Below are 26999 nucleotides of genomic sequence, written 5' to 3'. Positions count from 1 at the left end.
GCCTCCTGCATGCCCCCTACTGGAGTTTAAGCCCGAAACCCAGGCATGTGCCCTTCATCAGAATTGAACCTGGGACCCTTTAGTCCGCAGGCCGACCCTCTATTCACTGAGCCAAACCAGCTAGGGCATGATTTTTTAAAAAAAATATATTTTTAATTGATTTCATGGAGGAGGGGAGGAAAGAGAGAGAAACATCAGTGATGAGAGAGAATCATTGATCGGTTGCCTCCTGCACACCCCCTACTAGGTATCGAGCCCACAATCTGGGTATATGCCCTTGACTGGAATCAACCTGGGACCCTTCAGTCCGCAGGCCGATGCTCTATCCACTGATCCAAACCGGCTAGGGCTCTAGTTGATTTTCTAATGCCAGCAGTTATATGTTAAACACCCACACTCATAGTCACATGATATTTTCAGGGGATTTACGTGCAGGAGCTTTGTACCTGAGATGTCTCCCGGGAGGGAAGTACCTGATAAAACCGGACAGATGGATGTCCCCTTGCCTTGTGACGTAAATGTTCATAGAGCTGTGACCTGAGCAGGCGGCAGGTCCACCATGGCTTTCTGCTCACGACTGTCCTCCCCCCTCGGGTGATGGTCTCTAAATGGGTCGGGTCCTGCTGAACTGAATGGGGCCCTGTGAACCATCTCCATATTCCTGGAGCTTGGTGGCACTCCCTCCGATAATCTGAGGCACAGTTGTTGCAGGAGCCTCCTCAGGAGGCTCATTGGTGGGGGCCTCTGCTTCCGGGAGCCTCATTTGAGTCGTGTGTGTCATCCTCAATTCAGAGCTACACTGAGCAGTGTCTGCCTGCAGCTGGGGAGGCAACCTGGGGGTCAGGGTCCTGATGTCTGAGGGTTTTGTTTCCAGGGTAGGTGTCCAGGGGCAGTGCTGAGGGTCGGAATGACCTGGAGCCCTGACATATGCTCCCTCGTCTCTACGTGGAGCCCTGTTTTTCCTTTATTCCCCGAGTGTGCCGGAGGGTTTCAGATCTCGGTGCACACAGGGCACTGTGGGGTCTCCTGTAGGGAAAACGAAGTCAGAACCAGCTGACACTCGTGCACGTGTGCGGCCTGTTGGCTGTGTGAGGTCCCATCCCTGCTGTGTGCGTCTGGTGCCTGGGACAAGCGTCTGGTCTCTGGGCCTCCGTTTCCTCATTTGTAGTTGGTGATGTCTGCCGCTTCTTCCTGGTCAAGGATGTGAGAAACTAGAAAACAAAGCAGAAGAGAGGGCATAGGTGAAGGTTATATGTGCAAATTCAAAATAGATAAAAACAGTGCTTCTAATTAGGTTGGTTGCAAATGTTTGTGCATAGAAAATCCTATGCTTTTGCATTTAGATTTCAGTGGGAGAAATTTGACAGAGAGAATACATCTTGCATTTAACTCAGGACACTCAGCCTTCTTACTTTCAGGTCTCCAGTGGCCATCCCTTTTCTGTTGCAACAAAGTAGTGGTCGTGTCCATTTGTGGAAATGTGTTTGTGGAAATCCGGAAGTGATCGAAAGGAGCCAAGTGCAAAAGCTCTATAAAGGAACTGAAGGGGCTGGAGTGTGACATGTCAACAGATATTTTCTGTTTAGAATCTTGTGTGAGAGCCTGTCATTTTCTACCTTTGTTCCTCGCCATTTTCAAGACCTGGTGTCAGGGAGTGGCAGCCCTTAGGGACAAGTAGCATCCAATTTATTCAGGATGCTTGGCTGGGCAGTGCATTCAATTCTGCATTTAAGGGCTGAGATTTACCGCTGGGCCTGCAGCATGCGCAGGGAGAACCTAGCTGTGTTTGTGGGTGGGCTGTTGGAGAGGCTGGGATGCCTTCCTGGTCCTCAGAACATTGCTGGGCAGCTGAGAGGAGTGGTGGCGTGGGGTTCCCAGTCAGGGTTGTCTTCACTGCCTCCCTCAGTTGAGGAACCCTAGGTCAGGGGTCTCCTGGGACAGCATGTGACTTGGGCTCTGCCCTGCCTTTGCCCTCCCTATTCTCTTGAGAAATGACAGCAGGCACCGTGCTCTAGGCTTTGGCCAGGGCCTCATCTCTGTGTCCTGGCAGCCCCCGTGCTCAGGCCCCAGGGTCCCATGGCGCAGGCTCACGGATGTCGGCTTCAAACCTCCCCTGGAGACAGCAGCGTGGCTGGATCACTTCTGGATTTCCACAAACACACCAGGAATTGGACACCACCACTACTTCGTTGCAGTGGAAAAGGGATGGCCACTGGAAGCAGAGGGTTCGGTGTCCTGACCTAAATGCGGGACATAGTCTTTCTGCCAAATTTCTCCCATTGAAATCTAAATACCAAAGCACAGGATTTTCCGTGCACAAACATTTGCCATCAACACTCCCTTGGGCCCCCTGGGAGTGGGATTCAGGGATTCAGCCAACCTAGTATTAGTGATCAACCCACTCTCCCCAGTGTGTGAACTGGAGTGAGGAGTATGCTGGCTTCCATGAAATGTTCAAGAGTCAAAGTCCAGCATTTCTCTTTTTTTATGCCTTTAGGGTAGATACATGGTTTTACAGCCGGCACTTCACAAGTAGGTCAAATGCTAACCCAGTGAGAAGTGGGGGAGGTCAGTAGAGGGAATTGATTTGAAGAGAATGCAGTGTTAATTCTGGCTCTTTTACAAAAAAAAAAGAAACCCAGTCTGGCTACTCTATAAATGTAGCACACGCTTGTTATGTAAGTTGAAGAAAGGACGGAAAGAGGGAGGAAGAGGAGAGATCCAGGAGTCTTAGTCTTGGTCCAGTTCCTTGTTGTATAAGTGTGAGTACCCCAAGTGTACACCATCAGGCTCTCCTTACGGGGCTGGTGCAGACTTGTGGAATGATGAAGTGATGTGAGTGCAGCGGGCTGATAGCTGTGCCTCAGTCACAAGCCACATAGTATAGATATGACTGAGATGGCCCTGTCTGTGCTTGTGCAAACATGAGCCTAAGACTTCTGAATTTGTGACATTTTCTCTTTCTGTGTTCTGTATTTTTCTTTATTTCCACATTAGCAATACAAGCACCTGAGGTTCTGAGGGGCTGAGGCGCTGAGGCCTGGCACACGTGTCAGTCATGGTCTGTTCAGCTAGCCCAGCAGTGATGTCCGAGGGTGCCTGTTCACGGCCCACCCTTGCCAAAGCTCCTGGACTCTGGAGCACGCTGCTCACGCTCAGGTGCTCAGAGACAAGGCTTTTACAGAGTCCTGCTCATGTGCTTCTAAATGAGAGTCAAGTCTGTCGTCATCTGGGCTGCAGCTGGAGATTAGACCCGTGGAATTTCAGTGTCTTGGTGTAGGGGCCCTGGCATTTCTTGCAGAGTTTGAAATCTCCCTTCTGGTAATTCAGTGGTGAGAGCACAGTTCCCATATGCTGCTGCCTATCCTGTCCTAACCCTGCCGTCTTGGAGCTGTTTCTTTTCTTTTCCTCTTCGTTTTTAATTTTTTTTCGGACCTGTTTCTTAATGAAGCTCATCAAATCAAAATGAGTCCACAAGAAGAAATTAAACTAGAGAGTACTGACATGACAGGGGAGACTGCTTTTGAATTTCCTTACGTGCTGCTCATCAGTGGCAAAGCTGGACAGGCTGGCTTGTCGCTGGTGGAGGATGGTGTAGCCGCTTGCTTTTCAATGTCTCAGGGTTTCCCCGGTGAACACGCAGTTCTGGGCCCAGGTGGGTGGACCTCGAGGCAGGTCTGGGTCATGGGCTCTGTGGCTTTCCTTCTGGGGGGAGTGCTAGGGCCACGTTGCTGGGACTGTTAAATAGAAAAGATAGCTGTTGGGACAGGAAAGGAGGAAAGAGTAAAGAAAGGGGAGTTTTACTATCTCATCTACTGTACAAAGAAGTCAGCCATCTTGGGGAAGGGGGAGAAGGGGGGAGTTTTATCTCACCCACTAAACAAAGAAGTCAGCCACTGTAGGACTTGCCAAACAAGATGACCAGATGTATGTACAAACATTCTGAGATCAGCCACAACAGTGTAGAAGGAGACTTTGAAACCTAGTCTTCTACCCAGATAACTGGCAGGGGAACTTTGAAACCTATAGGGGGAAGGGTATAAAACCCCTTGGGCCCCTATCAGGTTATAGTTGAGTTGTCCACTTGTGCTTTAAGCAGAGTGCATTTTTATTTTTATTTTTTTAATATTTATTTTTTATTTAAAAAAAATATATTTCTTTATTGATTTAAGAGAGGAAGGAAGAAGGAGGAAGAGATAGAAACATCAATGATGAGAGTCATTGATTGGCTGCCTTCTGCACAGCCCCCACTGGGGACCAAGCCCGAAGCCCGGGCATGTGCCCTTGGCCGAAATTGAACCCGGGACCTTTCAGTCCGCAGGCCGACGCTCTATCCACTGCGCCAAACTGGCTAGGGCCCGAGTGCATTTTTAATAAACTTGCTTCCTTTACTTCCTTAATAAATTCGCTTGCTTTGCTTCAACACTGCTTTCTGTCACCTGTTTGAATTTCTTCTCAGGAGATTGACAAGAGCCTAGGAGGGGAAAGCTCTCCCCTGTAATTCAGGGGATTGTCCAGTAATAGGACCAATGTGAAGGAGCCACTGGGCTGGGTGTCCTACTCTCAGAGGCTGGTGATGTCTGAGCAGACCTGAAGCTCAGAGAGTCATACCATGTGGGAGAAACATAGTATGATGAGGGTTCCTTTAAAGAAAATTTAAATTATTTTTAGAGATAGAGGGGAAGGGACAGAGAGAGAGGGAAAAAACCACCTCAATTTGTTCAACTTATTTATTCATTCATTCGTTGATTCTTATATGTGTCCTGACGGGATCACAGCTGCAGCCTTGGCCTATTAGGATGAGGCTCTAACCAACTGAGCTCCTGACGGCCTGAATGAGGGTTCCTTCTAAAGCCCACTCTGGCTGTGTGTGACCTTGTGGAGGTCAGCCCGACAGCAGGTATATCTGGAGTGACTGGCAGGTTCTGGATGCCACAGAGCTGGCGTGTGTTCCGGGAGTGTGGAAGAGTGCCCAGCTCAGGGTAGTCACGGTTCTGTTCTGTGCCTGAATGCCTGGCCCCTGCGCACCTCTCTCTCTAGGAATGCTCTTTGCCCGAGCTTTGTAAATTAGTGTGTTTGATCCTATGTGTCAGGATGGCCTCTGTGAGGTTTCTGGGAAAACATTTTTGTATTAAAAATAGAACAGCCCAGCTGGCGTGGCTCAGTGCTTGAGCATTGATCTATGGACCAGGAGGTCTTGGTTTGATTCCCATCAGGGCATATGCCCGGGTTGTAGGCTCGATCCCCAGTATGAGGAGTACAGGAGGCAGCCAATCAATGACTCTCTCTTATCATTGATGTTTTTGTCTCTCTCCTTTTCCCTTCCTCTCTGAAATCAATAAAAATGTATTTTAAAAAATAGAATGAATTGCCCTGCCTGGTGTTTCTCAGTGGTTGAACATTGGCCCACACACTGCAGGGTTGCGGATTCGATTCTTGGTCAAGGGCATGTACCTGGGTTGCAGGTTTGATCCCTGGCCCAGTTTGGGGTGAGTGTAGAAAGTGACTAATTGATGTGTCTCTTTCACATCAATGTCTCTCTTTTTTCTTTTCTCTCGTTCTCTCTCTTTCCCTCTCCCCCTCCTTCCTCCCTTCCCTTCTTCCCTTTCATTTTTTTCTGAAAATCAATGGAAAAAATATCCTTGGGTGAAGATTAACAACAACAAAAAAATAGAACAAGAATTCAGTTGTAAAATTCACATGGATTTTCTTTTTTAATCCTTACCTAAGGATCTGGAGGGTTTGTTTTTGTTTTTTTTTTACTGATTTTAGAGAGGAAGGGAGAGGGAAAGAGAGAAACATTGATGTGAGAGACATATATCAATTGGTTGCCTCCTATACTCACCCTGGCCAGGGATCAGACCTAAAACCTGGGTCTATGCCCTGATCAGGATCAATCCACCACCCTTCAGTGCACCAGCCAATGTCCTAACCAGCTGAGCCTCACTGGTCAGGATTTTTAAAGGTGGCTACACAAGGCACTGCTTTAACTGACTTGGAGCAGTTGAGCCTCAGAAAGGGACATGTAGTCCCTCCCATTCCTGCCCTTTTCCGGATAAGCCTCACATTTCAAAGTCCAGCCCCAGTGCCAGCTCGCCCATGTCCAGCCTAGGCTCCCCATCCAGGTTCCGTCTGTGCACGGGCTACTGCACTTTCCCCTGACTCCCAGCCCCTTCTTTTCTATCCCACCTTTTCCCTCCAATTTTTTGTTGTTGTTAATCCTCACCTGAGGATATTTTTTCCATTGATTTCTACTGAGAGTGGGAGGGAAGAGGGTGGGGAGAGAGAGAGAGAGAGAGAGAGAGAGAGAGAGAGAGAAACATCAATGTGAGAGAGACACATAGATAGATTGCCTGCTGCACACACTGTGACGCGGGCTGGGATTGGGCCTGCAACCCTAGGTACATGTTCTTGACTGGGAATCGAACCTGGACTCTTCTGTCTGAGGGCTAACACTCTTAACCACTGAGCCAAACCAGCCAGGGCTCCCTCCAAGCTTTTTAACACATTGCGTACCGCAAAGAAATCTCTAAGACATATGCCAGGGACCGCACGTTTTTGGGCAAACTGCACGTTATTTAAATCATCATAATGCACTTTAGGTGTTGTTTTTCAATAATTATAACATTTTTATTTACAAAAACAAACAATTAAACAATTAAAGTTCCTAGTACTTTTTTAACGTATGGTACTGCGTAAAACATTTTCCTCTATGAAGAGGGACCAAACAAAATTTACATAAGTATCTAGATTCGCTCCTTTTTCCATGGGCGTGAAAAACGAGAACACTCGTGAGCGGTCCTTAACAGATGGTGTGCGAAACACGAGAAAACTCCTGAGCGGTACGAAATGTGTTAAGCTTGGGTTACCTTTGTGTATCTTATGCTGCTCTACATACTGTTGGCACTCCATACAGGTCCTTTCCACCGTGGCCAGTGTGACTCGGTTGGAACATTGTCGCATAAATCTAAAGGTTGTGGGTTTGATTCCCAGTCAGGGCACATACCCAGGTTACGGGTTTGATCCCTGGTCAGGGTGTGAACCGATCAATGTTCTCTTTCTCTCTCTCTCCCTCTCTCTCCCTCTCTCTCCCTCTCCCTCCCTCCTTCCCATCTTCTCTCTAAAAAAATAAAACAAACAAAAAGTCCTTTCTTCTGCCATGTCCCAGCTCCAAGTGCCATGTCCCAGCTCCAAGGCTGTGGCTTGTATGGCCTTGAGTCCAGGATCTGACCATACTGAGGCTGGCCCTGAGTCCTAAGTACCTTGTGACAAGGGAGGCTCCTTGGGGTGTCCTGAGGGAGGAGATGAGCCTTGTCCCCTCTGATCTTTCCTGCATAACCTTCTACCAGCTGTCTGTGAGGTAGCAGTGAGCTGATGAATCACTTGTGAGCTTGGTGAGTGCAAATGCCATGGTTCAGCTCTTTTCATCCATGGGGGTGAGGGGGGAATGCCCCTCCATTCCATGTTCTGACAGCTCTGTCCCTTTCTTTTCAGACCTTGGCCCCTTTGTAGGAGATGCTGGTCCTTTTCACCAGCAGGGAGGCTGCTGAAGTAACATTTTCCCACAAGCTGGTCTGTGGGCTCCTTTAGCCTTGCTAAGAGAATAGCAGAGGGCCAGAGGCCAGGAGGCAGGGGCGGGTGGGACAGTGTGTGACCATGCTTTCTTAGATGGGGGGGGGGGGGGGGCAGGGGGCGGGGCCTGAAGATGAATTTGGGAAATCTGTGTGGTTGGGGACAGGAAGTCCACGGGGGCGGCGGGGAGCCAGTGGTGGCTGGAGACTGATCTGAGTGCCAGGCCTACGGGAGAAAAGGGCACAGAGGTGCTCTGGGCCGAGTGGGAAGTGCCTCCATGGCTGGAACCTTAATTGATCTGATCTAAATAGCAACTTTATGAAGGTGGACTTTGGGAAGAAACCCTGGAAACTATGAAGGTTTACTACATAAATTCCAGAATTTAATGTTCATAAATGAAAAATAGGGTCCTAACATGGGGTCTTCCTTCGTGGTCCAGACACTGCCTGCCTCCTTGTGTCTCTGGCTGTGGGGCCTGGGGGCATGTCACATCTAAGAGGTTTAGGAGTTTCCACTGCTCCACCTCCCGGCAGAGATGCCTGCTGCTGTCCTGGTGCTGCGGCCAGCCAGCTGCTCTTGTTCGCTGTGGCCCTCACCTGCTAAGGACCTCTTGTGAGTCCCGAGATCCACTTTGGACAGGGAGGCCACATTGACTCTCAGACTGGTTTACAGAGTCACAGTCTCAGGGTGGAGACCTCGGCACCCTCTGCCCTCTTTGGGGCCGCTGGCCCAGGTCCAGGCTCTGCCTGGGGAGGGCAGGCTGGCTTGCAGGGGGGAGCAGGATTCTCGATAGGCTGAATGCACTGGTGTGGGGGCAGAAGCTGTTTGGTCCCTCATCCATCAGTAGCCCCACTGGAAGGCCGCCTGGGTGGGGTCATACTCGTCAACCCAAATCAGATATGCAGCCAACACGTCTTCGGTGTCCTGGCAGCATTGGATCCATTGCCTTGATGGATCCCAGTCCCTATCACATCCCCCTATACCTGTTACTCTGCAGCCTCTACAGGGTGCACTCTAGTGGTGTCATTGTATGGGGACTGCCCCCACCCTAGTAGCTACCTCCCCTGGCTATGGCTGCAACAGCCAGAGAGGCTGTGGTTGGAACTGACTCTGAAGACTCCAGTGAGCAGCAAGGGGTCCCTGACCCTCACAAAGGTTCCCACTCCTGGGGGTGAAACAGGGCTGGCCAAGGGGTAGGAGCAACCTCTCGGATGGTCTGTTTTTTGTTTTGTTTTAATATTTATTGTTGAGATTATTACAGAAGTCCCTCTTTTTTTCCCCCCATTGCCTTTCTTCACCTGGTTCCCACCCGCCCCAGGCCTTCACTACCCTATTGTCTGTGTCCATAGGTAATGCATCTATGCATCTAAGATCTTTGTTTAATCTCTTCCTGTGCCCCCGTCCCCCTTCCCTCTGAGAATCGTCAGTCTGTTCCATTTCCATACCTCTGATTCTATTTTATTCACCAGTTTATTCTGTTCATTAGATTTCTTATTTATTTTGATTTTTAGATTCAGTTGTTGATAGGTATGTATTTGTTGCCATTTTGTTGTTCATATTTTTGATCTTTTTATTTTTCTTCTTCCTCTTCTTAAAGAATACCCTTCAACATTTCATGTAATACTGGTTTGGTGGTGATGAACTCCTTTAGCTTTTTCTTGTCTGTGAAGCTCTTTATCTGACCTTCAATTCTGAATGATAGCTTTGCTGGGTAGAGTAATCTTGGTTGTAGGTCCTTGCTGTTCATCACTTTGACTATTTCTTGCCATTCCCTTCTGGCCTGCATAGTTTCTGTTGAGAAATCAGCTGACAGTCATATGGGCATTACCTTATAGGTGACTATCTGCTTTTCTCTTGCTGCTTTTAAGATTCTCTCTTTGTCTTTAGCCCTTGGCATTTTAATTATGATGTGTCTTGGTGTGGTCCTCTTTGGGTTCCTCTTGTTTGGGACTCTGTGCTTCCTGGACTTATAAGTCTATTTCTTTCACCAGGTAGGGGAAGTTTTCTGTCATTATTTCTTTAGATAGGTTTTCAATATCTTGCGCTCTCTCTCTCCTTCTGGCACCCCCATAATGTGAATGTTGATACACTTGAAGTTGTCCCAGAGGCTCCTTACACTATCTTCATATTTTTGGATTCTTTTTTTCTTTTTGCTCTTCTGGTTGGGTGTTTTTTGCTTCCTCATATTTCAAATTGTTGATTTCATTCTCAGAATCCTCTACTGTACTGTTGAATTCTTGTATATTATTCTTTATTTCAGTCAGTGTATGCTTAATTTCTGACTGGTTCTTTTCCATTTTTTTGGAAGTTTCTAAAAGATTCTTGAGTAACCTTATAACTGTGGTTTTGAACTCTGTATTCAGTAGTTTGCCTTCTTTCATTTGTGATATGTTTCTTTGTCTCTGCATTTTGGCTGCTTCCCTGTGTTTGTTTCTATCTATCTTAGAGAATCACCAGGGCAGAGCAAACAGAAATGGCTGCCAGTCAGCCCTGCAACCGGGCAGGTCCCAGCATAGGAACAAGATCCCTGCAAGCACCTCCATCTGGGAGGAAGCCGCCCCCCAAGTTCCTGCCCCAATGCCAGACATTCTAGTTCCTCCTCTTATGTGTCTGTGTTCCCCAGAGCCTTGTCCTGGTGCTGGAGCTCAGAGGAAGCAGGATCTTATAAGTTCAGTTCATGGTGTTGGCCTTTTAAGAGGAACAGCTGGGTGTGCAGCAGCCTCTGTGTCACTGAGCCCTAATCCGCACTGGTTTATACAGCCCGGAGTTCTTCTTTTCCCAGCTCTGGGACTCTGGGCTGGGGGTCTGGTGTGGGGCTGGGACTCCTTGCTCTTCGTAGAGACGATCTCCTTCCTGATTAAAAAAGCGGCCCACGTGGGTGCACCTCCTACCAGTCTCAGTGTGCTTTCTTTACTTCTCTAGTTGTAGGACTTCCATTCAGCCAATTTTCCTGTGGTTCTGGATGATGGTTGTTCTGTATGTTAGTTGTAATTTTGATGTGGTTATGGGAGGTGGCGAGTACAGGCATTTACCTACGCCGCCATCTCTGTCCTCCTGATGGTCTGTTGTTAGACAGCTTGGACTCTGGGACCACTACCCAATGGGTGGAGCTTCCTTGGTGATCAGCAGTCACTGTGAAGCTCTGGGAAAATGAGGTTCTGTTCCATGTGCCTTTGACCCAGGCCATCGCCCTGACACCCAGTCCTGCACACGCGCCCAAGGAGTAACCCCAAAATGAGAAGGGCAAGCACTGGCCGCAGAGGCCCACGTCTTGGTGTCCTTCAGAAGTGGACCCACCAGTGTCAGCCCTGCCTTTAAGAGCTTTCCACTAAGGAGAGTCTGTTAGTCACTCTTGTGGGACGGTTTCTAAAATGAAAAAGGATCAGCTTTTCTTTTTCTTTCTTTGTTAATCCTCATGTCCAAGGATATTTTTCCATTGATTTTTAGGGAGAGTGAAAGAGAGAGAGAAAGACAGAGAGAAACATTGATGTGAGAGAAACACATCGATTGGTTGCCTCCTGGAGGAGCCCCAACCAGGGCCCGGGCCAGGGAGGAGCCTGCAACCAAGGTACATGCCCTTGATCAGAATTGAATCCAGGACCCTTTGGTCCGCAGGCCGACGCTCTATCCATTGATCCAAACCGGCTAGGGCGATCAGCTTTTCTTTAGAAATCTTTTGTCTTGTGAGGAAAGAGACTCAATACATAATTGCGTTGCCTCACAGTAGCTAAAGGAAGGTTACCTAGTTACAAAACAATTTCAACTTGGCTTAGACTTGAAATGGTGACAGATAGGAGTTGGAGGCTGCAGAAGGCAGGAGGCATACAACACTACTTGGGGTTTCACTGAAGTGCCATGAACGTTGATCTGGTTGTGGGTTAGCTGTGGGGCCACTGCTTGCTTGTCCAGGATTCACGTTGGTGCTTTGTTCTTTGTAGGATGAAACAGGTGCCTATTTAATCGACAGAGATCCCACCTATTTTGGGCCCGTGCTGAATTACCTGAGACATGGAAAGCTGGTCATTAACAAAGACCTTGCAGAGGAAGGTGAGTTGAGAGTGGGATCTGGTGAAGATGACAACTGGACTCCTCTGGGCCTGAACAGGCTCTGTGCCCCGGGGGCCATGCTGGCGTCTTGAGTGCCCTTGCCCCCTGCAGAAGTCCTAGGTGCCCAAGTCTCCTCACTCGCCCCCCTGCTTTCTCACAAATGTGTCCCATGAGGCAGCAGATGCTGGTCTCAGAGAGGTGAGAGGGCTGTTTGGCATGGCCTCTTCCCCTTTTCTCCTCCAAGAAGTGAAGGCTCATTAGAGCCAGGCTGGTCTGTCAGGACCTTTGTAGCAGAAGGGCCTGGGGACTGTGGTTCAGGCCCCTGCAACCCTACTCCCTGGCTGCAGGGTCCCCCTGACGGTGGGTAAAACTATGGGCTCCCTCCTCCAAGTGTCTAGTTAGTGATGCATGAGGGTGGGGACTCCTCCCTTGGGAGACCACCCATTCTCAGAGATGCTTTGGCTTAACAGTCTGAGGGTGGTGTGTTAGGAATGTGCCCACCATGCGAGTCTCCCAGGTGTCCCTCTGTCTCAGTCACCCCGGGTCTGCTCTCCTTCCAGGGCACCACTGTATTATCACCTTTGAGTTCTGTCTGCATGTCCAAATGCCATACTACATTCCGACTCAGGTCACAAGGAGCAGGGATGCCAGGCGCAGCCCTGTGGGCACCGGGTCTAAGTGGTGTATGCATGCTCTGTGTGTGCTTGGCTCCACGCACCAGGGAGGTCTGGAGAGGTTCAGGGCACTATGACTCACAGTGGGCTCTGCCTTCTCTGCTCTGCTTGTGTCCTGGATTGACTGTCAGTACTGAACTTTGTCCTCCCTCAGCTCTCATCACGTCTTACTCCATGTCTTCTCTGGAGCGCTTTTTTCTTGCTCACACACTTGTATGGTTTGGGATACCCTTCCTTTGTGTTGTGTGTGGGCAGCTGTACAATTTGAAGCTAAACTTCACAGCCTCTTCTCAATGCAGTTTGCTTAGAAAGGGGTATTTGACATGACCAAGCCCTGCCAGTTGGCCTCGCTCACCTGCTTTCCTACTGGACTGACACAGTGTTTTCAGGAGCAACACCCATGTGCACACCATTTCCTGGTGTTGCCCTTCCGAGTATAGTGCATGGAGTGTCCAGGTGGAAGAAAGATGTGCCCTTTAGGCCCAAGCACTTGTCCTAAAGCTTCCGGTGCTCATTTGTAATGCCCTTCAGTCCCCACCCATGGATCTGAAGAGAGGAGTTGACAGTTGCCTTAAGTCATCCTGAGAAGACACAAACTAGATTTTGCCTCTCTTTGGGTGGCTACTGCCTGCCCCAACCTTCACCCTCTGTCGTCTCACCTGGGGACCTTGTTAGGAGGCAGCCTGAGTGGGTCCGGCAGCTGGAGTCCACGGCTCTAAGCTCCTGGTGTTGCCAGTGGGAACTGTACTATGAAGAGTGAGGTCTAGCCAGATGACCAGGCTCACTCTGAACCTTCTGGAATACCCATGAGGAATCCCTGAAGCAGAGCCTCTCTAATTTGTTTTTTAGAATTCTTAGAGATTTCAAGTCCCTAAATAAGGTACATTACAAATGGCCATCTTTGGGGGAAAAAGGAGTTCCTAAATTGGAAAAAGAGTCCTAGAGTGAGGAGCTACGCCCTCAACCAGCCACAGTCTAACACTTGAATAGGGGAACTGATGTGCTGAATGACTCAGAGGCCTGCACAAGGCCGCCTGGCCAGGCCTGAGCCTCTCACGGAGGGGAGGAGAGAGTTGGCCAGCCCAGAGAGACAGATGCAGGCTGTCGAGGGAAAGATGCCTGTGTTCCATCCCACGTGCCCAGCGTGGAGCTCGCAGTCCACACTCGTGGACCTGTGTGTGAACCAGCTGTATCTGAGTTCTGCACCCAGCAGGTCACGTGGAGGGATTCATGCAGAAGTATGTTCAGTAAACACATCATTCTCCATGTGAGCCCACTGCGCCAAGTCCTGGGGAGCCCTACTGAGAGCCAACAATGTCTGCGTGGTGACTTTTGGGTGTTAGGATGGGGGCTGAGGAGCCTTTAGTGGTCAGGCATAGGCCACAAGTCCATAGTGAAATGTTTCTTTTTTGATTTGGTGAAAATTATAGTTGTTTTTCTTTATTCCAGGAGTGTTGGAGGAAGCGGAATTTTACAATATCACCTCACTAATAAAACTTGTAAAGGACAAAATTAGAGAACGAGACAGCAAAACATCACAGGTGAGACCAGTGACGAATGTGCTGGAAGCTTCCGAGGCCTGGTGCAAATGTGGAGCTCCCTCCCCTCCCTCCTCCTCATGAGGCCTTGAGATCTGGCTGTCTTATCTTGATGACTGTCTTCCTCTGTAATTGTTGTAGTGCCTAATGGCACCATGGCAGGCATGAAGGGTAAACTCATCTAGCCCTGTCCAGCCTCTCCTCAGGACGCCCACCCCAGTGTCTCTGCTCACTCCGCCTCAGGCTTCCCTGTTCCTCGCCACCTCCTCCCCCTCCCTGGACTTTCCTCCCCCATCCAGCAGCCCCACTTAATGAGCTGTGTGACCTGGACCAGTACAAACTATATGCCTCGGTCTTCCCTTGCAGAGTGGCATAGTGGAGGCCGAGGAGCCCCTTGTCACAGGGCCGATGTGCGGATTAGAGGGCTCAGGTGAGGTAGTACTCCAGTGTCACTCACTGTTTCACAAGTTAAAGCAGTGTACTTTAGGCTGTGACCCTGTCACTTGAGTGTCACTAGTGTGAGTCACTGGTTTAACATCACAGAACAGCTTAGCCCTCTACGGCCCCTTCCCCTTGGCTACACACGTGTTGTGTGTGGTGGCCGCCTCCTCCTGCTAGAGTAGCAGCTCCATGAGAGCAGACCCCCTCAGGGGCTCCCAGCACCAGAAATGCCTGGAACAGAGCTCAGAGAAGGTTGGATGGTGGCCTGCTCAAAAGATATGTCCTTGTTTTGGAAGCCAGTTCAGTCCAAGCCAGTTCATGTCTGAGCTGCTGTGCATGAATGAAAGCTTTGCTAGGAGCAGGGGCCGGGCTGGTCCCACATTGCTTTCAGGCCTTCCCATCAATCCCTCCCCAGCTGGTGGGCTCAGGGACTTGGTGTGGTTCCCTGTAGAACAAAGATGGACATCCTCGTGCATTCACATCTAGACACAGGTGCTCTTGGCATCTTAGGAACGTGACTCATTTTACTTTGGAATGTCGCAACTGAAATATATTTGGCGGCAGACAAGGAAGAAGGAAACGGCAGCTGTTCCAGCCTGTTTGTCTTGTTTCGGTGTATGTGTTTGGGGCCACCTCAAGGCATCATGACCTGAGCCTGAGAGGTGGAAAGAAATGTCAGCCTCACCGGGTCTCCTGTTGGGCCGTCTCCAGAATCAGCAACCGGGCAAGATTGCTGGGCTGGGGCAGGAGCAGCGGGGCATGTGGAGCCTGTCTCACCTGTGGCCCCTGTTCTTGCAGGTGCCAGTGAAGCATGTTTACCGTGTACTTCAGTGTCAGGAGGAGGAGCTCACGCAGATGGTGTCCACCATGTCCGATGGCTGGAAGTTTGAACAGGTGAAGCGCACGTGCATACCCCCTCCCCACACCTGGATTGATGTCAGCCTGTGAATTACAGTGACCCCACCTGGGTCCTCAGGGTTGTTGGCCCGAGGGACCGTAAATAATGAGGCATTGGGCACCTGTGATTCCTGGAAATGTGGTTTACTGGCCCCTCTCGAAAACAGCCTGTGCCTCTGCCCCACCCCCTCATTCATTCTGCAGCTATTCTTGCTCTAGATCATTTTTTTGGGAGGACTGTTCTCTGAGCTTCTGTCTTGTGTCTAATGTGTGTGTGGTTGACATTCTGGCCACATCCTGGCCTGGCCAACCTCCCTGTCCCACCTCATGTCCACCAGGCCCCTCCTGTGCTGGCTGAGCAGATGGTGCCTCAGGCTCCTTTGTGCTGGAGGTGGCACCGATGGCCTTCCTGGTGGGACTGCTTTTCAAACCCTCCAGCCCCTTTCCTGCCCTTGATTGGAAAGATGCTGAGGATGCTGGCCTGGCTGTGTCCCTCCACTTTCCTCAACTCTGCTCTTGCCACACACAGGCTGAGACTGATGTGCTGAATGCTGGGTCCTCTCTCCCGCTCTCTGTCCTTCCCTGCACCTCTGTATGCTGCTCTCGTCCCATGCAGCTGCACTCAGGACCTGTGGCCTCAGAACACACCAAGAGTGCTCTCTGAGTGGCCAGCACCTTTCCTGTCAGCTCAGTGTTGCTATTCCACTTTTTTAGGCAAAGGCTCTGAGGTTTGGGCTTGTGACCCTGTTTGACCTCCAGCCCAGGGTACTGGTTGTGACCCTGTGACTCTAGCCCTACATAGTGACTGCCCTGATCACGAGGCCCCCTCTGGCCTCTTGGATTTTCCTCTGTTGATAGCTGCTATCTGGGGCAAGTGCTCTGCAGAGAGAGTGTGAGAAATTACATGGTCATCCCAGCATCCCTCCTAATTAAGTCTACCCTGTTCTTGGGGTCTTTTGAAATAACGGATTGCATTGTAAGTGCTTGGAGTCCCCTTAAGCCATCACTAAAGATAAGTGCAACCAGCATTTGTGTCCCTCCCTACACCCTGGGACCAGCCACCAGGGCTGCTCTGTGTGTCCCTGCTCTGATGGTTGTGCAGCTTGTCCTGCCCTGCCCTTGCCCTGGGGAATCCAGGCAGGGTCCTGTGGTCTGCATGTGTTTCTTATGCTCTGGACTCACTCAGGAGTCTCCCACTGCCCCTCCTGTTGCCTCTGGGCGTGCTGCCTGGACAAGGGCTGTGGAGGTGGGAGCTGCAATCATCAGTTCAGGATCTGTGAACTGGGTCACCCTCAAGGAGAGCTAAGTCCTCTGTGATTCCTGCTGGAGGGAGAGTGCACCTCCGGCCTTTTGCATGGACATCTTCCTCCCCATGATCAGCTTAGGGACTTTGTCCTTAGCTCCTCTGAGTGGATCCTAAATCCATTGAAAAGAGCAGGGCCCTCTCTTTTCATCAAGTCTTAATTCCCTTTGCCTAGTTTGTTCCTTGAGGACATTGTTCATGCCAGTAAAAGGCCAGAACCAGAGTCATGTTTATTTAATGAGAGACGCTCTACTCTCAGAAGCAGGAGCTGGACCTGCCACAGGGGACGGGGGGCGGATCACCTAGTGGTCAGTAACGAGGCCAAAACAAGGTTCTGAGTGAGGTTTGGAAGAGGCTGGCATGCTTCGTGGAAACATGGCCTTCAGGCAGACCCGGTTATAGGGGACTGCACACCACTGCCCATTCTGCATCCAGGGCCAGGCACCACTGTGGTCCAAAGGTGGCAGGGCCCATCTCCTGAGGGGCGATTGTGAACCTGGAACAGACTTCTAGAAACACAGGGAGAGCGTGTCCCCCCTTTTCCATGGGCCTCCTGTGCTCTCTCCTCCTCTGGTCACACTGGCCTTACCTCTCTGAACGTCCCTCACTTGCACCCACCACTCCCATCTCATCCTTCCCACATCCTTGCACTCAGAGCTGCCTCACATCTCTGGTCTCTCGTATGAGTACAGATTCATATGTAGGGAGGCCAGAGATTGAGGGGCCTTCCAGGTGTTTGTTAGCTCTATAATTATGCTACTGATGGTCTAATTACAATCGTAGTAGTTTTCCTTTGGTTAATTTTACATTTAAAAGCACAGAAGCCCTTGGTGGCCCTGGGGTAGGCAGGTTGGCCCTTGGTCCCTGTATGGCGGTGGTAGTGACCTGGAAGCCCACGAAAATGTGGACTCACACAGAGTGAGACTGAGACATGCAAAGCCACAGCTTCCTGGCATCATCTTTGAGATTCAGGCAGCTCTATCCTCTGTGGCCCTCCTCTGCCAGCCTTTCCTCCTGCCACCAGAGTATAAGCCTTCTCGGTTAATAGCCCCTGGGGAGGAAGGTTCCATCCTGGCTTCTCCTGGGAAGGCCCAGTGACCACTCGAGAACAAGCAGACTGGGAGCTTGTCCTCGGGTGCATGTGTTTGTTCTCACATATGTGCTTTGGGCCTGTGTTAAGGGAGCATCTGGTGTGCTGAATGCCCCAATTCTACTGCCTGCTCTAAGAGGACCATCTCTGAACATGACACCCCCATCTTGCAATCCTTCACACTGTGCTCCCCTCTCCCTGGGGTTAGGCAGCATCTCCTGTGGGCCCAGAAACCCTGAAATTGTTGTGTGTTTTTAAAAATATATATTTTTATTGATTTCAGAGAGGAAAGAAGAGGGAGAGAGAGATAGAAACATCAATGATGAGAGAAAATCATGGATTGGCTGCCTCCTCCAAGTCCCCCACTGGGCATGTGCCCTTGACCGGAATCGAACCTGGGACCCTTCAGTCCTCAGGCTGATGCTCTATCCACTGAGTCAAACCGGCTAGGCCCTGAAATTGTTGACCATCCTGCAGAGAAGGCCTGTCCTGCATGAGGGTTACGCGTATGGTGGATATGGGCATGTATGTGCCCAAATATGGATGTGTCAGGACTTCATTTTTCAAAATCTCATTAAAAATCTCTTGGCTGAAACCTGTCCTGTAATCTGCCCTAGTGTTGACTATCTTTGCCACGGGTTTTCACACGTTGGTGCTTCCTTCCTGGTGGGTGGGCTGGTCTTGAGCCTGGCGCGTATGTGGCTCTGCCCACATCACACCTGTCTTCTCTCCTCGCAGCTGGTCAGCATTGGCTCCTCCTACAACTATGGGAGTGAAGACCAGGCCGAGTTCCTCTGTGTGGTCTCCAAGGAGCTGCACAACTCCCCGTACGGCACTACCAGTGAGCCCAGCGAGAAAGCCAAGGTGAGTAATGGTGGGCCAGCAGGCAGGCAGCAGCCCTGGGTACTCTGGCCTCCTGCCAGTGGAGGGGGCTTGTGTGGGCAGAAGGCACCCTTTGTAGGGTTGGTTTTCCCTTCAAGCTTTATAGTTCCTTGCTGTTCTCATTGCCCTCCCTGCTATGCAGGCTTCCTGGCACTCGCTCACCTGGGCTGCTTGTTCATTATCCTGTAATTCTCGCATGAGTGTCATAGGCACAGTCCCGTAATGGAGGATGTATACGCCGCAGGATGTGGTGGGTCAAGAGGTCTTTGGACACAGGCTTCCCCACAGGGTGAGCCCCTGTGGCTTTCACAACCCACACTCTCCGCCGACTCCCCTTCTCACAGGCAGAGTTGCTCCTGGAAGTGTGTGGCTGTGCCTTTAAGTGATGCCACCATTTGTGGGCTGTTTTCCTGGAGATTTGGGACCAGGAGGCTTCCGGGTGGGGCCTGAGTGGCACCTGCCCTGGCCACATCCGTCCTGAATTGGGAGTTGAGTTTGGTTTGTAAAAGAAGTGGATCCTGCGGGTTCTGTTATTTTGGAGCCCATGGAGTATTGTCTCGGCCTGGCCCTGGCCAGGACCTATATAAACTGGCATCACTCCCTACTGGGTACCGGCTTTTCTGTCTCTTGGGCAAGGCAGTGCAGCCAGGGCCAAAGTGGAACTGCCATGTCATTTGCTTTCAAGTTAGCCTTGTGGCAGGGAGCAGCAGCTGGCCTTCCCCAGAGGTGGAAAAAACTAGTGGCATCTCCTCTGGGTTTGTTTCTGAGGTCAGGGATTGCAAGACAGACAGAACCTAGCGTTGGCCTGGACTGGCTGTACCTGGCAGGTAGATCTTTGAACCAGGTGGTAGCCAGACAGTCCTGCAGCCAACCTCGGGAGGAGAGGTAGGGAAGGGGGGTGGCGGGGGGAGTGGGGGGTGGGGGCGTCTAAGCAGCCTTAGCAGAGCCCAGGAGGTGGGGGCAGGCTCTGTGGCAGCCCTGGTGAAGGCTCAGGGTGTTGTCTGCCAAAGGGCATTTTGAGTGAGTTTAGGAATAGTCCAGAGCCAGAAGGATTTTTTTAAAAAAGTGTTTTTTATTGATTTCAGAGTGGAAGGGGGAAGAGAGAGAGAGAGAGAGAGAGAGAGAGAGAGAGAGAAACATCAATGATGAGAGAGAATCATCAATCGGCTGCCTCCTGCATGCTCCCCACTGGGGATCGAGCCTGCAACCCAGGCATGTGCCCTTGACCGGAATCAAACCCAGGATCCTTCAGTCCGCAGGTTGATGCTCTATCCACTGAGCCAAACTGGCCAGGGCTAGAGCCAGAAGGATTTTAACTGATCACATTAACCCGGGGCTCCCAAGGCTTTTTCAGACTGGCTGGCCACCACCTGCTCAGAACCACCCCTGTGAACCTTTTAGGGTCTTTCTTGGAGGTGTGGGCTTGGCAACTAACAGCAGAGTCACTGACTGCTGGCCCTCCACCGGCTCCAGGCAGCATTCTTACCATCGAAAGATTGTCCATGCCAGGGTCCACCGAGTCCTCAAGTCCCCACCCTGCCCTTCTACAGTGCTTGCGGCTAAGTGTTCAGGTGTGGGCTGTCCTGCTGCTGCTCAGGACAGGACAGCGTGGGGGATGGTGCAGTTTCCCTACACATGCAGGCACGCCAGGGATGGAGTCATGGTGCCAGGTCCTGGGGACGTACCTCCCACAGAATCAGGGGTGGAGGTGAACCTACCTCCCTGCGATCCCCCAGCCTCATGAGAAGGCACATGTCTCTCTGAGCAATTGCAGGACTCATAAGTTGTTTATTTTTAGAAGCTTTTATTTCTGAACTTGACAAGTTTTCATGGCCGAGCTCAGCAGGGCAGCCACCCATCCTCATTTCCTTCAGGTGGTTTTTCAGCTGCAGAAGAATGTGTCTGTGCTATGAGGGAGCTCCTGGCATGACCCCAAATTTGTCATTGAAAACATGGCCCTATTTCTCTCTCTAAAAATACCTGGCTCTGAAGTGTGGTGGCCACAGTGACTTCTAAATGGGGGCAGTGGCAGGAGTTCCCGAGGATGTGGAGTGGTTGGGTCCTCTGGAAAGCCATGGAAAACCATTGGGGCTGGATTGGGGACGGTGCTTTGGGGACACCCACGTGCAGCCTGGTTGTAGCAGTGCTGCACGTCCTGAGGGTAGTGAATGTCACTACTGTGGTCTTACCTGTTCACCAGATGAGAGCCTGCAGCTCATAATAGACTCCCTTGTCAAGGTGGCAGTGGCTGGAAAGAGCAGGTGGGGATGGGGCATCCCATCAAGGGGAATGGCCCACACAAGAGCTACCAAACCCACCACCAGCTGCAAGTTCAGGGGCTTCCCAGCCCACTCTTTGATTCTATGTTTTGCCAGAAGTATTCACAGAACTCACTGCTGTTATGCTCACGGTGACGATTTATTACAGGAAGTACAGAGGGGAGGATTCAGATGTACCAGGATGCTCCCTTAGCCTCTAAGTCCAGAGAGTTTACTGGGCTTGGTCCCGTAGACATGATTGATTGATGATTAGTCACCCACATACCTGATTGCAATTTCCAGCCTCCTGGTCGATTGATCCTGCCTCCCATCACATTGTCAGACTGTCCAAGTGTAACCAGGAACTGAGTGCAAAGCCCAGACCTCGGTTAGGGCAAGGTTCAGTTCTTCACTACGAAGGGGGAAGGACTACTCGGGCACTTTGGGAATGCCAGGGCCCAGGGACGATGGGGCAAGGGAGATGCTTGAGCCCCGTGTTCCTCCATGGTGTGATCTGGTCGTGTATGTTTGGGGCCCAGGCCCCCAAGATGAGGCTTGGTCTGTGGTTTGCTGTACGGAACAATGCGAGTTCCTGGCCCTGAGCATCCATGGTCCCTGAGGACTCTCTGGGCCGGCTTCCCGATGCTGGCCCCTGCTTTGCCCTGCACTGATGGTGTCCTCTCTTCTTCTCCCTTGCCGCATGCTGTGTGCCGAGCCAGAGTGATGACGAGGAGACGGGTCACGATGGGAATGACTCAGATTAAGTGTAAATGTCCTGGTGAGCTCTGCCGCCCTTGCAATGGACCCCATACCTCAGTTTCCTTGACCCAGCCCCTCCTCTGCTGTGTCTGTCTCATGCCTGTAGTTGACAGAGAACTTTCCACACTAGTTGCCAGTTGTGTAGACCTGCAGTAGAGCTGGCCTGCCTGGGAGTGGGCTGTCCGTCCCTGTAGGACGCCTGTCTGGGTGAGACTGAGACCTTCGCTGGGGGGCCTGAGAAGGGTGTCAGGCCTCCTCACCAGGCTGCCAGCCTTCCCACCCTGTTGCTGGGCCATGGGCTCGGGGCCGAGGAGGCGGGCTGTGATGCAGAAGGTGGACTCTGATCCTGAAGCCAAAGTCCGGAGTGCCTCTGCTCCCAGGTGCCTCGGGCAGAGGATGCTGGTGGAGAGTGTGTGGGTCCTCTTCTGTGTGCCTCCTTAGGCCCCAGCGGCTCCTCACTGCTTTGCCACCTCCCATCCTCTTCTCATTGCCCGAGATTCATAGGCCCAGCCGGTTCCCGAACCCATCTTCGTTCTCTGTTAGCAGGAACCACCTGGCCTACTCCCTTGTCTTGCACACAGGAAGTTGAAGCCCAGAGAGGTCAGGTTGAAGGTGGGTGAGCCAGGCATCATCCTGGGGTCCCCTTCTCCCACCAGGGACCCCCTTGCAGGCTGAGCCCTGCAGGTTGGGATCCTCAGCCTTTGTCCTGAGAGGAGCTCAGAAAGGCAGGAGGCACTGAGAGGCCGACCCTCTGGCCATGAGAAGTTTAGACTGGGGGCTTTTTTTACACTTTCAGTGGTTGGTGGTTTTTTGTTGTTGTTTTTTTTTGGTGGGGGTTGATTATATAACTACATAACATCCTCCATTTTGCCCTTTGACTCATAAATCCTAAAATATTTACTTATATGATTACATGACTCTTTAAGAAAATGTTTGCTTAGCACAGGTCTAGACCCGTGGCTGGCAAACTGCGGCTCGCGAGCCACATGCGGCTCTTTGGCCCCTTGAGTGTGGCTCTTCCTAAGCCTTAGGAGTACCCTAATTAAGTTAATAACAATGTACCTACCTATATAGTTTAAGTTTAAAAAATTGGCTCTCAAAAGAAATTTCAATCGTTGTACTGTTGATATTTGGCTCTGTTGACTAATGAGTTTGCCGACCCAGGACATGCAGCATGAGCTCCATCTATCTTCTCAAACTCTCTAGCAGCCACATTAGGAAGAATGTGAAATTGATGCTAGTGCCCCTTTTTTTGTTTGTTTTGTTTTTGTTAATCCTTACCTGGGGATATTTGGATATTTTTCCATTGATTTTTAGAGAGAGGAAGGGATGAGGAGAGACAGAGAGAGAGAGAAATATTGATGTGAGAAAGACACACCCATTGGTTGTCTCCTGCACGTGCCCCAACCAGGGCCAGGGATCGAGCCTGCAGCTGAGGTACATGCCCTTGACTGGAATTGAACCTGGGACCCTTCAGTCCATAGGCCAATGCTCTATCTACTGAGTTAAACCGGCTAGGGCTATGCTAATACTCTTAATTCAGTGCATGCAAAAAGTATTTTAATTTGAACCTAAAAAATCATTGGGATACTTTATGCTTCTCACTTCAAAGTCTCTGAAATCAGGTGTATAGTGTGCATTTGTGGCCCTTCTCAGTTTGGGGCCACATCTTAGTTGGCTCAGCAGCATATGGACAGCAGGTGGACTTTGGCCTGATGGTGACCACTGATGGGAACTGTGATAGGAACCTGGCGAGGCTTTAGGGGAGCCTGCATGAGCTTGGAGGAGCTGTACCTACTGGTTAGCTGCCAGGAACTGGCACTGGGCCTACATTGGGGAGGGACAAGGGGACTTCTTTCAGCTCCCCTTCTCAGTTAGTGATTTTGCATCTGCTGGCTGGAGCTGCTGTGGTGGCCCTCATTTAGGTCTGGGCTGTGGGTGGGGCTGATCACAGAGCAGCCCTGGAGCTGCCCTAGCCTCCGGATCTGCCTAGGCCTGCCTGTGGGGTGCTGCTCGTGGTGCATGGCCTGCCCTGGTCCCTGAGGGCGGTGGCCCAGGTAAGAGCTGTGTCCAGGGCAGACAGGGCTATGACAGTCACAGGTCCTTGGAGGAGGGGTCTTCTGTCCTCGTTAGGAGATAGTTGTTGGGGCTCCTGCTCTGGCAAGGCAGCCCTTCCTGTATTGTCATGTTGCTCTCAGGCCACGTTCCGGTTATGTGGGCCTCATCATGTGTGTGGGCCTCATTGTTTTCACCACTTAGTCCTGCAAACTCAGTCACTCCCTCTACTCTGCTGGGCTCCCACAAAGTGAGGGCAGCTCTGTACTTCCTGGGGCCCTGCCAGCCCTAGCTTTCCCTGCAAACAGCAAAGATAAAGAGTCGCAGCCAGGGGCTGTGACTGGCACCTGGGGGCAGGAGGGACTTGCAGGGGCTGATCTGGGCCTTTGCACAGTGGAAGATATGCCTTGCATGGGCTGTCTGAGCAGCCCCAGAGCTCTCAGACTCAGGGGGCCCAGACGTGTGGACCAGCAGGGGTGGAGGGGTATCGAAACAACTGGAGCAACTCCCAAGAATTTGTGCCCTTTCTTGAGTCATTCGGATGAGCCTAGATGACTGAGGGACTGTGCCTACTAGGGGCGGTGCCCTGGCTGGTGAGTTGGGGGCCAGCAGACACTCAGTGTGAGCCTGAGGATTTTGCCTCTTCCCTACAGGGTCTTGCTGGGGGGCAGTGAACCTCACTCTGGCCAGAGCATCCATGTGGGTCTGGGCCTGGCACAAGCAGAACTGGCTCCCTTCCAGGGCATATCCCTGTGTTGTGCCGGGGCCCCAGGGCTCAGAAGCACACAGTGTCCTCGAAGCCATATCTCTCAGCTCTGAAATTCAAGTGCAGAATGCCCCTGGGCGGCTCGCTCTTACACTGCTGATGCGATCCTAGGGAGGGTCATCTTACAGCATTGGCCTTGGCTAGGCTGGGACTTGCGGCCTATCTGTCCTGGTTACCTGATGCTTAGCAGCCATACTTGATGTATGGAAACAACAATATTTGCCAGCCCTGAAGCCCCCACCTAGGGGACACAGGGTGGTTCTAGCTCCTCCACCGGTGTGGGGTTCAACTCTATAGGCATTTGCCAGTGCACAGGCGTGTCCCCAGGTGGCTCCAGGCCTTGAGGAGCTCCCCAGTCCGATTTGGAAGTGGATGGGATGCACAATTGATCCCAGTGGTGAGGGAAGGGCTGGGTGGGGTGGACGGCTGCTCTGGCCCTGAAATGCCAAGGAAGAGTGGGAGGGAGAGAGGCGGCTGTTGGCAGTCCGTGGGGCCTGCTAAGGAGCTGTCCCCCCTCCAGCCATGCCTGTGTCCCTCAGCCCTCCTGGAGGAAGCCCAGGGAGGCACCTGGTGGAGGCGGGAGCATGCCTTTCTGATGTCAGGTTGGGATGGAGGGTTGAGAGAGTTGGAGGGGTCAGCCCCTCGTGTAGGCCAGGAGGTACGCAAACCAGGCCCCTACATCGAGGGTCAGCTGGGCTGAGCCCCAGCCTATTCTCAGACTTTAGCTGTGGTACTGGCTTCCTCAGGCCCCTGAGCCGAGCCGTCTGTAGGCTGATTGGGGTCTGTGGGCTCCACTTCCTGAAGCAGGGCACTTGGTTCCAGGGCTGCGTAGTTCCCACCTCCCTGTGCAAAACCCAAGTCCTCATTCTCTGCATTTGGCATTTTCAGATTTTGCAAGAACGAGGTTCAAGGATGTGAGGAGCACAATGTTGACAGCTGATGAAACGTTTTACTTTTCCCAAGATGAAATGAACCGCCATGTCGAGGAAGCTTGGCCGTGAGAAGAAACCTGCTTTTGACAATTTTCTATAGAGATCTGGGTGTGAATCCTTTTTTGCCTCTGAGGTGGGTGGTGAGAGACGTGACCAGCTGTCCAAGGCCGGGCATCCCCCACTAGGAGGAGGTGTGCTGGCCAGGCGGGCGTTGCTATGGGAGCCTTCGCTCGGTTTTTCCAAGTGCCACACAGGCCCGAGGAAGGATGCTCCTGACCGACCCCTTTAATCACCGAAGATCATTTAGAGGACAGCGTTCTTGGTGCTACATAAACAGTCTGTAATGGAGCCTGGGCCTTGCTGGTAGGAAGTGGTCACAGTGCTGTGGCCCCAGGCTCTGGGTGTCCGCTGGTCACCCCACCGCACCAGGCCCTGGTTCTCGGGTCAGAGTCATGCCCAGGTGTGACTGGTTCTCACAGCCTTGGGCAGCTTTTGACAGAGGCGGCCTCTGTATGTTCACTACTTCCTGGACCCCACCCCAAGGCTGGCCCTCCTTCAGAGCCATGTTCCCCTGGCCTGACCTGGCCTGGAACAGTCAAGTCTTCTTCACTTGTATTTTCCAGGCAAGAGACCTTTGCATCTCTTATTTCCAGTGTGGATAGACTTCCCAATGTTTTTACTTTTTAGAAATGCCTAAAAGTGTTGCTGCATTTTGGATTGATCTGTTAAGTCCTTTAAAGGGAGGTAGAAATTTTGTTCCTCCCACCCATGGGCTCTTGGAGGAGCTGGCGCTCGTCAGTGCCTTTGTCTCGCCTGGGATGGAGGTCAGGCGGGAGGCCTGTCCACCTGGCTTCCGGAGCTGAAACTCCGGGTCACGTTGAAAATTGGATGTTTACAGCGCATCACACATATTTCTCTTTCTTGCCGGCTCTTTCATTTTCTTTGTATAACTATGCAGTTCTCTCTGATATTTCTGGGATGTTTGAGACTCCACACATGGGCTCTGCCCACCTTACATGACATTGGAACTACTAGGATTCCTTTAAAACCTGCTGTCCACACGCTTTGAGAACAGACCTTTCTGAGCGGGTCGTGGAAACTGTTAGAGTCTGGGGGACCTGGCTCGGACAAGCAGCTCTCTGCTTCCTGACCTACGGCTTCCCCCGGGAGCTGTGCACACTGACACCGGGGCTGCTGACATGCCGGGCAGAGTCTGGCATGTCTAGTTTCAATGCTTCCGGAGGCATCTCACCTGTGCCCTCTTCTTCTTTGCCAATAAATAACCTGATTAACCAAGTTCTCCAGCACCTAGGACTTACCTACTCCTTTTTGTAAGGTCTGTTGTATGTTGTTAAACGTTTGGCTTCAACCATTTATAGCAACCTTTCTATAGGGCCTATTTAGCCCCTGGTGACCCGTTTTCCTCATGGAGCCTTGGGAGGAGGGCGGCCTTTGTGGGCTTCAGGGTATACCTGTGGGGCACTGCTGGCCGCTTATTGTTGTTTAATTTGTGACCTTGACATTATGGATAGGCTTTTTTTTTAATTTAAAGATAGTAAGACCTAATTCACTAAAATTTATTCTAAGGGGATATTTATACTTTTATACTTTTTTAGGTATCCGTATTTTATCAGCTGACAGTTTAATGCCTAAGTTTCCCCTGAAAATAGCAAATAAAATTGTGTATTTATGAATGAGCAGAGCAACTGTTAATATCTTAAAATGCATGGAAAAGCTCTTGGCGACACTGGGCATGGTTAGTGGCCAGGGTGGAGCTGGGCCGTC

At 51.3% G+C, this 26999-nt stretch overlaps 1 protein-coding gene across 2 annotated transcripts in view; it reads left to right on the top strand.

Moving 5' to 3' along the window:
- The window catches only part of KCTD5 (potassium channel tetramerization domain containing 5), a 33125-nt gene extending 6209 nt beyond the window's left edge, over positions 1-26916 (top strand). Inside the window, exons 2-7 of one of the 2 annotated variants that reach the window (XM_070411595.1) lie at positions 11511-11619; positions 13743-13834; positions 15071-15166; positions 18301-18426; positions 21422-21480; positions 25171-26916. In XM_070411595.1, coding sequence (XP_070267696.1) covers positions 11511-11619; positions 13743-13834; positions 15071-15166; positions 18301-18426; positions 21422-21466 — 468 coding nt within the window. In that variant the 3' untranslated portion in view covers positions 21467-21480; positions 25171-26916. The remainder of the gene's footprint in view (positions 1-11510; positions 11620-13742; positions 13835-15070; positions 15167-18300; positions 18427-21421; positions 21481-25170) is intronic. The other variant, XM_070411596.1, reaches the window with a different exon arrangement.
- Positions 26917-26999: the final 83 nt, after the last annotated feature.

Source organism: Myotis yumanensis, unplaced genomic scaffold (assembly GCF_028538775.1).
Source record: "Myotis yumanensis isolate MYYU_CA2020_CCGP unplaced genomic scaffold, mMyoYum1.0.hap1 SCAF_4, whole genome shotgun sequence".
NCBI lineage: Eukaryota > Metazoa > Chordata > Mammalia > Chiroptera > Vespertilionidae > Myotis > Myotis yumanensis.
Note: the sequence above shows the minus strand (reverse complement) of the source record. Positions and strands in the feature narration are given on the sequence as shown.